This window comes from Microcaecilia unicolor, chromosome 8 (genome assembly GCF_901765095.1).
Source record: "Microcaecilia unicolor chromosome 8, aMicUni1.1, whole genome shotgun sequence".
NCBI classification, from domain to species: domain Eukaryota; kingdom Metazoa; phylum Chordata; class Amphibia; order Gymnophiona; family Siphonopidae; genus Microcaecilia; species Microcaecilia unicolor.
The window spans coordinates 83,453,348-83,467,547 of NC_044038.1; the positions used below are offsets into that span (position 1 = coordinate 83,453,348).

At 40.6% G+C, this 14,200-nt stretch overlaps 1 protein-coding gene across 3 annotated transcripts in view; it reads left to right on the top strand.

The window, feature by feature from the left end:
* The window catches only part of IGLON5 (IgLON family member 5), a 653,847-nt gene that overhangs the window by 578,560 nt on the left and 61,087 nt on the right, over positions 1-14,200 (top strand). For 2 of the 3 annotated variants that reach the window (XM_030211299.1, XM_030211302.1), the window contains exons 7-8: positions 326-446; positions 3,717-3,880. In XM_030211299.1, coding sequence (XP_030067159.1) covers positions 326-446; positions 3,717-3,880 — 285 coding nt within the window. The remainder of the gene's footprint in view (positions 1-325; positions 447-3,716; positions 3,881-14,200) is intronic. The other variant, XM_030211300.1, reaches the window with a different exon arrangement.

The following is a 14,200-nucleotide window of genomic DNA, read 5'->3' on the forward strand; positions in this document are numbered from 1 at the left end:
TGTCTTATTTTTGTATGTACATTTACCCAAAGTGGACGGATCACTGCTCAGGAGATTGGATGGGCCACTGTGGTCTTTATCTGCCATTGTTTTCATTTTCTATAATATGTAACAGGGACAATCAGCTTCCACGTTCTGTTTTGAGTAACATGTGGTAGAATGGAAGGACATGTCACAAATCCCACATACACACATTTAATTAGGTTGGATGTATTTCTCTTTGCAAGTTGAGGAAAAACTTGGGAAGGAACACATGGTGGGTGGCTGCCCTGTGGATAAAGTTCTGTACTAAGACTGTTTTTCTTTTAAACTTTGTTCTTTCAAGATCCCCCAACCATCACAGATGCGAAAGGTGCCCAGTCTGAGATGGGCAAGAAAGCTCTTCTTCGCTGTGATGCCATGGCAGTGCCCCCAGCTGAGTTTGAATGGTTCAAAGATGATAAGCGGTGAGTACATGGAGTGCAATGGTAAGCAAAGGCTTATGGGTAGGGTGGGGGCATTGTACTGAAAAGGACAGTCATGCACCTCAATATCTGCAGACTCCTAAGACTGGTGGTTAGCTGAAGCACCAATAATAGCTGAAATATTAGGGGGTCAGTACCAGGGAGAACACCATGCAGCTCATTTTCGAAAGTGATCGCCGCCCGTCTTCTGACACAAATCGGGAGATAGGCGGCGATTTCCTGAATCCGCCCAAATCGGCATAATCGAAAGCCGATTTTGGGCAGCTTCAACTGTGTTCCGTAACGGGGCCGGCGAATGTTGAAAGGGGGCGTGTCGGCATGGTAGCGAAGGTGGGACATGGGCAGGACGGGGGTGTGTGTTAAGATGGCCGGCTTCGCCGATAATGGAAAAAAGAAAGCTGGCCGTCAGGAGAATTTGATCCGTTTTATTTGGACCCTTTTGTTTTAGGTACAAGTCCCAAAAAAGTGCCCCAACTGACCAGATGACCACCGGAGGGAAGCAGGGATCACCTCCCCTTACATCCCCAGTGGTCACCACCCCTCTCACACACACAAAAAAAAAATCAGACATTTTTTGCCAGCCTGTATGCCAGCCTCAAATGTCATACCCAGCTCCCTGACAGCAATATGCAGGTCCCTGGAGCAGTTTGTAGTGGGTACAGTGCACTTGAGGCAAGTGGACCCAGGCCCATCCCCCCTACCTGTTACACTTGTGTTGGTAAATGGGAGCCCCCAAAAACCCACTGTACCCACATGTAGGTGCCCCCCTTCACCCCTTAGGGCTATGGTAATAGTGTAGAGTTGTGGGCAGTGGGTTTTGGGGGGGGCTCAGCACACAAGGGAAGGGTGCTATGCACCTGGAAGCTAATTTTGTTTTTTTTATTAATTTTTTAAAGTGCCCCCTAGGGTGCCCGGTTAGTGTCCTGGCATGTCAGGGGGGGCCAGTGTACTAGAAATGCTAGCTCCTCCCATGCCCAAATGCCTTACATTTCGCCGGATTTGAGATGGCCGGTTCTAGTTTCCATTCATTATGGCTGAAAATCGGAGTCAGCCATCTCATCTAACCCCGGCGAGCGATTTGGCCGGTGCCAAGCTTATTTTGAAAATACGCTTGGCTCCGCCCCTTTGCGGAGCCGGCCCCGAAGATGGCCGCCCATCGATTTGGCCGGTGCTGTTCGATTATGCCCCTCCATATCTACTGGAATCTCAGCAGGGTGTGATATTTCTTATGAGATTAATATTAGATTTATCCAACAATGATGTACATGAGCATCCAAGAACACAGAAGTGTTTTCTTGAGAGGGTGAAGGAAAGTAGGAGCAGGTTAATATCCTACTGAGGTACCCTGGAGTTGTACGTTAGAGTAAGATCCTTTAACAGCAATTATAACATAATCAGGCACAAGCTGAAACCTTCATCCAGATATACAAATGTACAAAATATGAAGTTTGTCACAGTTTGCACCTTTCTAAAATAATTTTAACATGATTTTCCTTTTCAAGTCATAATTCTATATGAAAGAATACCTTTATATGTTTTGCTGGGTGGTGATGTATATCAGAGAATGAGGGTCCATGGGCTCTCTTTGAAAAGCTGCATTTCAACCTTCCATTTTTTAGTCTGTGCACTGTCATCCACCCCAGTCCCCCATGTGATGTTTGGAACTGCTAAGAACCATTAACAAGATAATCAATCTTACATTAAAATTCAATCCAGGAATGTAGAACATTGTTAGACCAACTGATATAAATTTCTTTATGGGCTGAGTTATTGAATTACACTTCTGATGACTCAGTGATTATTTATCATGCTTAACAGTAGGCTGTGGCAGTGAGGCAGTGGCTACGGAAGGATTGGAGTAATATTAGGGAAGGAGTGCGGAGACGGGTGATGTCATTCGTAGCCAAGCTTAGTATTCACCACGACTTCATGGGTTCCACTTTTAGCTATAGAGAAAATCAACATGTTGGTGTCCATGTTCTGGTTTTCAAAGAAGATGTTATATAAAACAGGCTCATGTTCAATCAGTAGAAATTTTTCCAATTGACCTCTGCTCCTTTCTAACTAGTAAGCAATCCGTCCCCAGATCTGGCTTAACTATTAGGCAAAAATTAGTAGCTACAGTCACAGTGAAACAACAGGTGCTGAGAATGTTATCCACAGTTTTCAAATACGTATTTATTTTATTTATTTCTTGGGATTTATTAACCGCTTTTATGAAGAGATTTGCCCAAGGCGGTGTACAGTAGGTACAGTTTAACATCAAACTTAAAATTTTGTTAACAGCATAACAAGAGTAAAATGAACAAGTATAAACATAAATACAATAAAAGAGGAAAACTTGAAAACAGTAAATTTAAACCTAATAATAGGACTACCATGAAAGAGGGTCAAAAATATACACATTTAACAGCACTGAAATTCAAATAACACAGATATAATACGGTGTAGACCTAATAGAGATGGAATATCTAATAAGCACACAATTAGAACATTAATATAACATTATTTTGATACTAATGCTTTTCTACAATACAGGTTACCACATAGCTGAGGGGCCAAGTGCAGATATATACATGGGGACAAGACGCATGATACAGAGTCAGTTGGGATAAATAAATGGGTGGCTAAACTAAAGGCAAGTTCTTGGTACAGTTAATCAAGATATAAGGAACTGGTTTAAGTTACAGTGGGCCCTGTTTACTAAGTCGTGCTAGAGGCGTGCTAGTGTTTTTAGCACACGCTAAATGCTAGAGACAACCATAGAAATATTTTCTCTGGTTTGTTTTACATTTACTACTTAGTAGCTTCATTGCATGCCCTCTAGTCCTAGTATTTTTGGAAACAGTAAACAAGCTATTCACGTCTACCATCCAAAGCGGTGTACAGCAGGTTCAGTTTAACAAAAAACAATTTTATTAACAGTTTAACAATAGTAAAATCACCAAATATAAGCATACATATAATCAATGAGGTAGACTTGGAGACAGTCAAACTGAATAATAGGAATCACATGATATAGTGTCAGAAAATATACACATTTAACAGCACTGCACAACAATTGTGTAAGAGAAATATTCCTCACCATATGGGAAACTCTATGGGGATTTGTTAAAAAAACTGACTTGCAGGCCTTGGGGTACATGCCACCTGAGGGTCTGCAAGCTGCTGGCACCCTTTGCAAATTGCCTTTCTTCCCACATATTTTAGCAATTACTGTTTTTCTCTTTCTGTTCTGTCCTATGCTTCCAGCAGATTGACAGGGGGCATTGAGGGATTCAAGATCCAGAACAAGGAGACTAGATCTATCCTCGTCTTCTCCAATGTCACTGCACAGCATTATGGGAACTACACCTGCATTGCTTCCAACAAGCTTGGCACATCCAATGCCAGTATGAGGCTGTACGATGCATACAGTAAGTTCATTGTCAACAGTGGTTGCAGAGCATGTGCATTCCTCTTATCAACAGTGCAGCCAGAAGTGCACTTCTCTTAAAACTAGTCCCTCTGATGTACTATGAACCAATCAATATTTACAGAAATAGTGCCTGCAGAGGGAGGGGATTAGATTTCACGCCAACCTTCCAATGGCATCAGCACATGGGCTGCCAGTTAATAAGCTGACTCTTTCTCCCCCTCCATGAATTATTGCTCCATTTAGGGGGCATAGTGTCTATTCCAGTTCCAGTGAGAAGCCAATGAAAAATCCACTTACATATCTACGGTTTCACTGCATAGACAGCTGGACTGAAATGTCCCACATAGCCGCCACTCTTCATTCCCACATAGTCAAGTTCAGCCAAAGCATAACTAATGCAACAAGAGGCAAGAAAATATCTTTTTAAAAATAAATTGGCAGCAATTATATTATAAATTCACATGAATTAGTAAGATTATAGTTACAAAGATGGTTAGTTTGAAAGAGTATGGAAAGTCCATCAATTCCAGTCATCTTCCATTGGATTCTGTATAGGTCGCCCAAAGTTGGGCAAGCAATTTTAGGCACAGATCAGATCTCAGATCAGTACATAAACTAATCTGCTAATTAGGCCGTAACAAATAAAAATTAGCGCTAACAAGCACTTAGGGGCCCTTTTATTAAGCCGCATAGGTGCGTATGCATGTCCTACGCACGTCGATTTGGAGTTACTGCCCAGCTACCTCGTGGCCCGAGCGGTAATTTCATTTTTTACGCGTGTCTGCTACGCTCACCGGAAAATAATTTTTATTTTCCTGTGCACGGCGGACACCGGACGGTAATCATCATTCTGTGCACGTAGACAATTACCACACAGTTACCATGTGAGACCTTATCACTAAGTCAATAGGTGGCTTTAAGGTCTCACACCCAAAATGGACACACGCCAATTTTTATTTTGCCGCATGTCCATTTTTGGCAAAAATAAAAAAAGGCCTTTTTTACAAGCGCGCTGAAAAATGGATCTGCGTGCACCCAAAACATGCACCTACACTAGCGCAGCCCATTTTTCAGCGCACCTTTGTAAAAGGACCTCTTAATTGGCAGTAATTAGGAGTTACATACGGATCTGCCCTACTCCCTATTCTATTACATGTGCCTAAATTTCAGAGCACCCAACTCCAAAGGGGACATAGCCATAGGAGGGGCATGGGTGGGTCAGGGGCATTCCCAGAAATTAGGTGCAATGTTACACAATACCCATACCTCCATTTGCATGCTTAAATGCCATCAATTGGGCGCACAATAATAGCTTATAAATTTGTTTTGTGGACTAGACGGTGGATCACAAAATGTGAATAATTCTTATGTCAAAACCTTCATTCCTCATTGGTCCATTAAAAAAAAAATGATTTTCCTACAATAATATACAATATTCAATTCAGTCCATCATGTAGATTTCACAGTTGACTTAAATTCACTGTTTTATATTTTGTATAATTTCAAATATTATGGCAAGTACTTTTTTCTTTTTTTGTTACATTTGTACCCCGCACTTTCCCACTCATGGCAGGCTCAATGCGGCTTACATGGAGCAATGGAGGGTTAAGTGACTTGCCCAGAGTCACAAGGAGCTGCCTGTGCCGGGAATCGAACTCAGTTCCTCAGTTCCCCAGGACCAAAGTCCACCACCCTAACCACTACTTATCTCGATATGAACTGCAACGCCATCACAGAAAAGCCTTTGGCAGACGTAAATGCTTGTGCCTCAAGTTAGGAGTGAAATGCTCGCTAAGCTAGTATTCTGTAAAGGTCATACCATGCAGAGCGCCATTTACAGAATACTAGCTTAGCACGGATCATCCTGGTGCCTAACTTTGGGAGCTATTTATTGAATTTTCCTCCTTATGGGTACAGCATTTAACTTCAATTGTAAGGTATGTGGACTTCATCACATATGTTCAACATAATTTTGTACAGGTCACTACAAACTCAAGTATGCAGAAGGCCTGCTCCAGCAATATTATATGGGAGACCTGCACCTTCAAATGTCAAATGTATTATATGGTTATAGTTATGGTTATACTTTATTTGATATAACACCATTAGTAATTAAAAGCATAGTAGTTTTACAACAAAATTTAAAACCAAGAAACAGAAAAGAACATCAGTGTTCAATTGGACAGAGGAAAGCAAGACCGGCATCAAATATTCACAGGCATAGGGAGATTGGAAGGACACCCATAGAGAACAATTGCACATGCAGTCCAGGACAGAGTATAGTTCACCACCACCTGGTGGTGAAGAGAGGTCATGAGTTTTCACGAAAAGCCAATTTGAATAGGTGGGTTTTCAGAGATGCCTTAAACTTGGGGAAAGCAAGCTCAAGGCGCAGCATCATGGAAAGGAGGGAATTCCATACGGAGGAGTGATGCAGTAAAAAGTGGATTGTCTTGTGAACTCTAGTCTTGCAGTGGCTGGTGCTGGGATGTGTAGGCATTGGTTGTTCAAGGATCTTGGGAGTCTGAGGCGAGTTTTGGGTTGTCAGTGATGAGAGGTATGGAGGGGTCCCTGAAGACAGAATTTTATGAGTCAAAGTGAGGATTTTGTGCTGGCCCAGACATGATTAAACCTCTGCCCCTACTCTAGATGTTGTCACCTTCCTTATTCAGGCTTTCTCCTAAGAACTACAGACTCAAAGATGCTGACATAGCTTACCTCCTCAGGCATTATGGAAGATAGCCCTGTGGCAGCCAATCTGTACAAACTGTTAACAACACCGTGCGAAGAGCTGTGTGAGCAGTACGGCCATACAGGGTGTAAATACTACTACTACTATTAAACATTTCTATAGCGCTACTAGACTTACGCAGCGCTGTACAAATTAACATGAAAAGACAGTCCCTGCTCAACAAAGCTTACAATAGCCCGATGTCTCCTCTCATTGGCGGCAGTAAGGTGGGTGGGGGGACACCAGTGAGCAGGTCACACAGGGTCCAGATAATATGCTGATTGTTAGGGTAACTTTAGAAACTTTAACCTAACTGCTTGGGTATTGCTAGAAAAAAACGAAGCTCAAAGATCTGCCTGCATGCAGCCTATTCTAAAATCAATCTTTCTTGTTTCCTATATTGAAGCATATAAGCAAACTGAAGAAAGAAGACGTGGCCAAGTGGAACTATGTAGAGACACTCCCTAATTCTCTATAGTACACCATAAGTTAGGCATCCATTCGGCACTTAACTTTTGACGCTCAATCGACAGTTAATCTCCAAAATGTGGGTAAATGGCAGTTACATACCTAATTGCATTTAGGCACTATTCTGTAAGGTAGTGCGCCTAAGTTCTTTAGCGTGTAAATGCAAGGGGATGTGCACATGGGCGGGGCTTAGGCAGGTTGCACACTTTACATGCAAAATTATAGATTATTGTAAGATGATGTGTAAATGCCAATGTTTATTTTCACCTATCCTTTACATGGCATAAGCGTTATGTGCCTTAATGTTGACGTGAAAATGCTGATTTAGGGCTCCTTTTACAAAGCTGCGCTAGTGATTCTGGCGCAGTAAATGCGACAAAGCCCATTCAATTCCTATGGGCTTCATTGCATTTGCTGCACTGGAACTGCTAGTGCAGCTTTGTAATAGGAATCCTTAGGCCAGTGGTTCCCAAATCTGATCCTGGAGGCACCCTAGCCAATCAGGTTTTTGGAATATCCACAATGCATATTCATGAGAGATATTTGCATGCAGTGGAGGCAGTGCATGCAAATATCTCTCGTGAATATGCATTGTGGATATCCCAAAAACCTGACTGGCTGGGGTGCCTCCAGGGCCAGGTTTGGGAACCACTGCCTTAGGCTCTACTCTATAGTGAAATTTGGGCATTCAGATGCCATTATAGATACTATCTTAGTGCACAGATGTTTGGCTCCTATTTTTAGATCCTTTTATAGAATTATCTCCTAGGTGCAGATGAAGGATGATAGATACAGATATAAAATAGAAGGAGGCTACTGGCAGAAATCTTTTGGGTGAGGGATTAAATGCTATGGGTTCTCTTCTCTTTCCTTTAATATCTTCACACCTCCTTGCCATCTCAAAACTGTACAGGTTTTTGGTATGAGAAGGAGTTAATGATGTCAAGAAAACTGAAATGGCAAACAGTGAACTAAAACCAATGAACTCTACAGAAAACATAAAACTCAGCCACAAGGACGCTGATGTTGCTCAGTGTAGTTTAATCTCTGGAAAGGCACTGGGGGATGATGTTCAGGCTGTCTGCATTGGGAAAAAAAGTCTGCATTTTCAATTTTCATACTTTTTACTTTGACGCTTGTCATGGGATTTACATTTGTTTTTTGTGCAGGTACTGTTTTCATGGAAAATAGTGCGATTTTCCTCCCTGACTTAAACACATGCCTCTGTTTCACCAAGAACGCTGCTGTCTGAAAGAACCAATGCATGCAGTTTTAACCAATTTGAGGAGGCGGCCAATTTTCTGACAATATTCTCCTCATCTTATTTATTTATTTATTTATTTGTTTATTTTAAAAAAAACTTGTATCTCGCCTATCTAAAAAATCTAAGCAGGTTACAATGTTAATTACGTAATAAAACATAAAACCAACACAGCAAAAACACCAAACACTTTTAACTTTACTCCCTCATTCTATAATTTGGTGCTTACATTTGCATCCTGAGTGTGCAGATAAGTTATAGAAAACTGCACTTACGTGTGATCATTGTTACAGTTATGCGTATCGGTGCAAGTAGGGGACTAAGTAGTATTCTTTAACTTTAGCGCACAATTCACCTACCTCCAAATTCTATAAATAGTGCCTTAAGTTGTGCGCAGTAATTTGGCCACATGGCTAAATTGCGTGCTCAACTTAATTAACAAGCCAATCAGTACTGATAATTGGTACTTAACAACCAATTAGCAGTACTAATTAGCTTTAATTAGAATACATGTGCACAACTTTCTAAGCATATTCTATAACGTGGTACACGTAAATTCTAATGTGCACAGACTAAAAGGGGGCTTGGCCATGTGCATGGAATGGGCAGGTTGTTGGGTGTTTCAAAATATTATGCGCACTGCTATAGAATAAACCCGATCTGCACCTAAGTTAGGTGCAGGTATTCAGGTCTGATTTTTGGTGGACTAAATGGGTGCACCTAAATTTTATTCACAAGAATGGCACATGAGCATAGTCTATAAACTACGCCTAACTTTTGCGCTGAGCGCATGGTTTTTTGGCACCGATTTTAAGGTGCCATTTATTGAATTTGGCTCCTAGTGCATAAGTGCAAGGTGGCATGCAAAAGGGGAGACGCATAGATGGGACATGGGTGTGTCCAACATTTATGCTTGTAACTTACACAATGCTGTAAGTTAAGTGCTAAATTGTTGCAGTTAGGCATACGGATTTATGCCTGCTATTGACATGGCATAAGTGAGTGCACCTCAATGTAGATGAATAAAAGCTGTTTTACGTTAATATTCTGTATTGGAATCTGGGCTCATAGATGTTATTATAGCATTAACCACCTTGATTTGAAAGTTTGTAAAGTCAGTATAGCAAATGTGAATAAACTATAAACTACAATTACCCCCGGATTCTACACACAGAGCTAGATTCTCTATATGGGGGACAAAAAAATTGGTGCTGAGGAAAGCGCTATTCTATAAGCCGTGCTTAAAGTTATAGAATAGCGCTTATGCCCAGGAACTGCGCCTAGTTTTCGGCATGGCCATTTGCACCAACTGAAATATGGTGCAAATGTACGCGACTACATTAGGCACGTATATCCATTATTCTACAACAATGCACATTAATTTTAGGAACGCCTCCATTCCACCCATGCCCCTCCCATTTCTGCGCCCCCTTTTTCAAATGTATTTATTTATTTAGATTTGCTTACACCTTGTGTGTAAAATGCAATTAAATGTAATTAATGCCAATAATTGCTGGTTTAAGAGCCAATTATTGGTGCTAATTAACTTGTTATTTTATTAAATTGCGCATGCAAATTGGGTGCATGCCATTTTTGGTGACTTTTACAGAATTAGGAGGACGTTCATTCATTCATTTATACTTTCTATACTGCCTTTGCTAACTGGCAGACCACAGCGGTGCACAGTCTAAAAACAATTTACAGTGGTTCAAGAAAAATTAAGAGAACTACAATGGCTTAAAAGAGAGAAAAAGTTCAGGCACTAAAAGAACATACTTTCAAGGGAGGGAGGAAAAAGGGACAGCACTCAGATTTGTGTGCCCAAGATGTGCATCTAAATTGATTGCGCATCAAGCCCTTAACTATCAATAATTGGGTGCCAACAAATATTGATGTTACTTGGCACATTAAGTTACTTGCGCATCTGGCTGCGCACTGGTCTATAAGGCTTGGTGCCTAACTGTACTAGCGTGTGACTCAAAAGGGGGCGTGTCCAAGGGCATTCTTGCACATGTAATATAAGAATACAGCCTCGGCGTGCCTCACTTGGGCGCCAGCATTTACACCAGGTTTCAGCAGGCGTAAATCTGGTGCCCCAAGTTATGCACAGGAATCAGTGCTAAGCGTGATTCTATAACGGACACGCACCCTTTATAGAACTTCACATAGCTCTATTTTATGAATCCAGCCCTTATTCCTCAGTGCACTGCATCTAGATGCCAAATTTGTGGTGCTATAGAATTGCGCTTTAGCACCTAAATGTAAATGCCATTTGCACACTAAGGGGTCCTTTTACTAAGCTGCGGTAAAAGGGGGCCTGTGATAACATCAGCGAGTGTTTCTGATGTGCGTTGAGGCCCCCTTTTACTGCAGCGGGTTAAAAGCTGTCTTTTTTTCTCAAAAAGAAATGGCCGTGCAGTAAGTGAACCACTGGCTGTGCAGCCATTTTGTGGACAGCACTTACCGCTACCCATTGTGGTGGTAAGGGCTCCCACGTTAACCCGGCAGTAACTGGGCAGCTTGTGGTGTTGCCCAATTACCACCGGGTAAGCACTGGAGCTACAAAAATAGAAAATATTTTTGTAGCACCAGAAATTGCACACACTGGGGGTGGGAACTACTGCAGGACTCCTGCGGTAGCTCCAGATTGGCGCATGGCAAGCCTGTCGCCGTACATCAACCCTTTAGTAAAAGCGCCCCTTAAATTCTAGAATGCTAGCACTTATATTTATGAACATACACATATGTGTATTTAAGTACTAATTGGGTGTTAAGCGCCATTCTATAACTAGAACGTACAACTCGCTTAGCGTATAAATGCAAAAGGGATGTACACATGGATGGGGCATCGGAAGGGCTCTCCCTTATTATTATTTATGACATTTATATCCCACATTATCCCAAACAAGTTTGAGTTCAACGCGGCTTACAATAAACAGTATTGGATACATAACAAAGAATAATGCATAAGAAAGTAATTTGTTGTAAGAATCCAATTTTACAATACAGTTTCATAAACATACTGGGATAGCTACGGATGTTTAACATTTAGAAAATCTATTATGAATGAGAAATTGTACATGAAGCAAAGAGAAAGTTAATGGTAAACAGAGTAATAACCAATTCAGGTAATAATTAATTGTTTGAGATATGGTTGTTCTTTGTGAGGGTTTGTTTGAAAAGGAACAATTTGAGGATTTTGCGGAATCTAGTATATTCCTGTATATTCTTTTGGGTGGTAAGGAGTTCTACCATTTGGTTCCTAGGTAAGTGAAGTCTGCAGAGTGGATAGTTTTGTAGATCACTTTTTTGCAATTTGGGAGGTGTAGTCTGAGATAGTTTCTCGCCTCATATTTAGTGTTTCTTTGAGATAAGTTTATTAATGGTAACATATAATCTGGAGCTGTGCCATTTAGGATTTGAAAGATAAAGGTGATTCTTGCTTTGATGGGAAGCCAGCGTAATTTGATTAATAAAGGGAAGGCACTTTCAAAACGAGAGATTTTGCATGCAAGTTACAGAATACTATAAGCTATTCGTTAAAGTGCCACATTTAGTCATATATTTATGCCTGCTATTGCCATGGTGCAAGTGGGCGTGCCTAATTGTAAGTGTGTAGATGACAATATGCACTAGTATTCTATAACGGAATCTGAATGCCCAGATGCCGTTATAGAATTTGCTCTCCATCTAAGCATTTAACTTTGCCCAATTATAAGATTGCCCCCTATAGGGAAATTCACTAAATGGCCCCCAAGTTAGGTGCCGGGATGATCCACACTAAGCTAGTATGTAAAGGGAACAGCCTTTACAAAATACTAATTTATTGCACGTTTTGCGCCTAACTATGGGCGCAAGCATGTATGCCTAAATGCTCGTGGCCAACTGTCAGTTAAGTGTGCAAATTCAAGTATTCTATAAATATATGCCTAAATCCTCAGAATGCTCACGACCTGCCCATGCCCCTCCCCTGGCCATACTCCCTTTGGAGTTGCACACGAGATAAATTAGGCATGCAGTTTATAGATTAGGGGTATAGAGCAAATCCGCATGTAACTACTAATGACTGCCAATTAGTGTTTGTTAACACCAATAATTGACTGTTATCACCTAATTAGCTAATTACTCTGTGATCCGCACCCAAAATTGCGTGCCCAATTTGGGTGACATAACACAGAATTCTCCTGTAAATGTGCATAAATCACATTTCCCCATGTAGAGATGACTTTGAAAACTGCCATCTTTAGAAGCTAGACCATTTCTGACTCATTTTATCTTCCATGCTTCCTGATGTGAACACCTCTTTGGAGCCTCTCACAGGTTCTCTTTGAGACCTCTGCCTCCTGGTCTGGATGCCGGATTCTGAAACAATGTCCGCTAACAAACTCCCATCTCCAGAAAGTGCCACTTTGCTGTGAAGGAAACAGAGAGAAGTGTTCAAACCAAGGAGACTAAGCAAAAAGTACCATGGTACTTATAAAGGGTGCTAGAGGCCGACCGAAATTGCTTTTTTTTTTTTCAGTTTCAGCTGAAACCGAAAGTGCAGCCAAAACGTATTGTCTGCTTTCAGCCAAAACTGAAAACTGAAGTTTGGTTGTGTGAATGTGAACCAATGAGGCCCACTTGGGATTGTCAGAGCTTGCAGTCAACAGCCCTCTAATAAACCCACAGGAGATTATTACTTGTTGTCCCAAGAGCTGCAAACACAGGCTGACAACAGGGAGAGCCATTTTAACAAGGACTTTTCAACAATTCTGGCATGTTTAGGTTCCCAAGTCAGTATAGATGTAGTTAAACATCCTCTGAGATGGGACCTTTGTGAAAACATGTTAAAAAAAAATCATAATTACCAGCTTTGTATTCTTACACAAGCTACACAAATAAAAGAAAGCTGCACTGAAATGTTTCACATTTTGTATTTAGTTAAAGGACAAGCATGATATAGATTCTTACTAAAATAGGATGAAGGAGTAGAGACACTGGTCTACACTGCAGATATTATGGGGCTGATTTTCAAAACTGAAAAATGTCCAAAAAGCTGCAGAAAGTGGCAGATGGACATTTTTTTTGTCCAAAACGTCCAAATCGCCATTTTCGAAACACATTTTAAATATGTTTTTCTTTTTTTTTTTTTAATTATTTATTTATATTTTGCAATAATATTCAAGACATACAATCTTTTCAAAACACACCAATAAGTGAAATATGATAAAGAAAATTTATAACAAGGAAAAACTAAATTACAATTGGTGATTTTAGCCCACATTATGGGGATCCAAGATTCAAAGTTAAACCAAAGGGACTTGGCATAATAGGAAACAATTTCTGATAACATCTCAGGCTCTACATTATCTATTTTCTGCTAAGACGTATGGCCTTATCTAGCTGCCTTCTGGGCTTTAAGAAAATCATTCAGTTGTTTATCATCATAGAAAATATATTTCCGATCTTTAAACATTACTAAGCATTTACATGGAAAACGAAGCTGAAAACGTGCCTGTAAAGAAAGCACTTCCGTTTTCAATTCGAGAAATTTCTTTCTACGTTGTTGAGTCCATTTCGATATGTCAGGAAATATAGAAATTTTACCATCAAGAAAATCTACATTTGCTTTCTGAAAATAATTCTTTAACAGCATTTCTTTGTCTTGCAAGAAGACAAATGTCACAAGTAATGTTGATCTCAGTTTTATCTCTTCCCTGGATTGCTCCAGGAAAGCCGTTAAATCTAACGTGGGCGTTTCTCCTTTCGATTGAGGCTCTTGTAAAATTTCTGTAGTATTTTTCACCGGTAAGTAAAATACTTTTTGTAATGGAGGTAACATCTTTTCAGAATATTTTAATTGTTCCTTCAAAAGT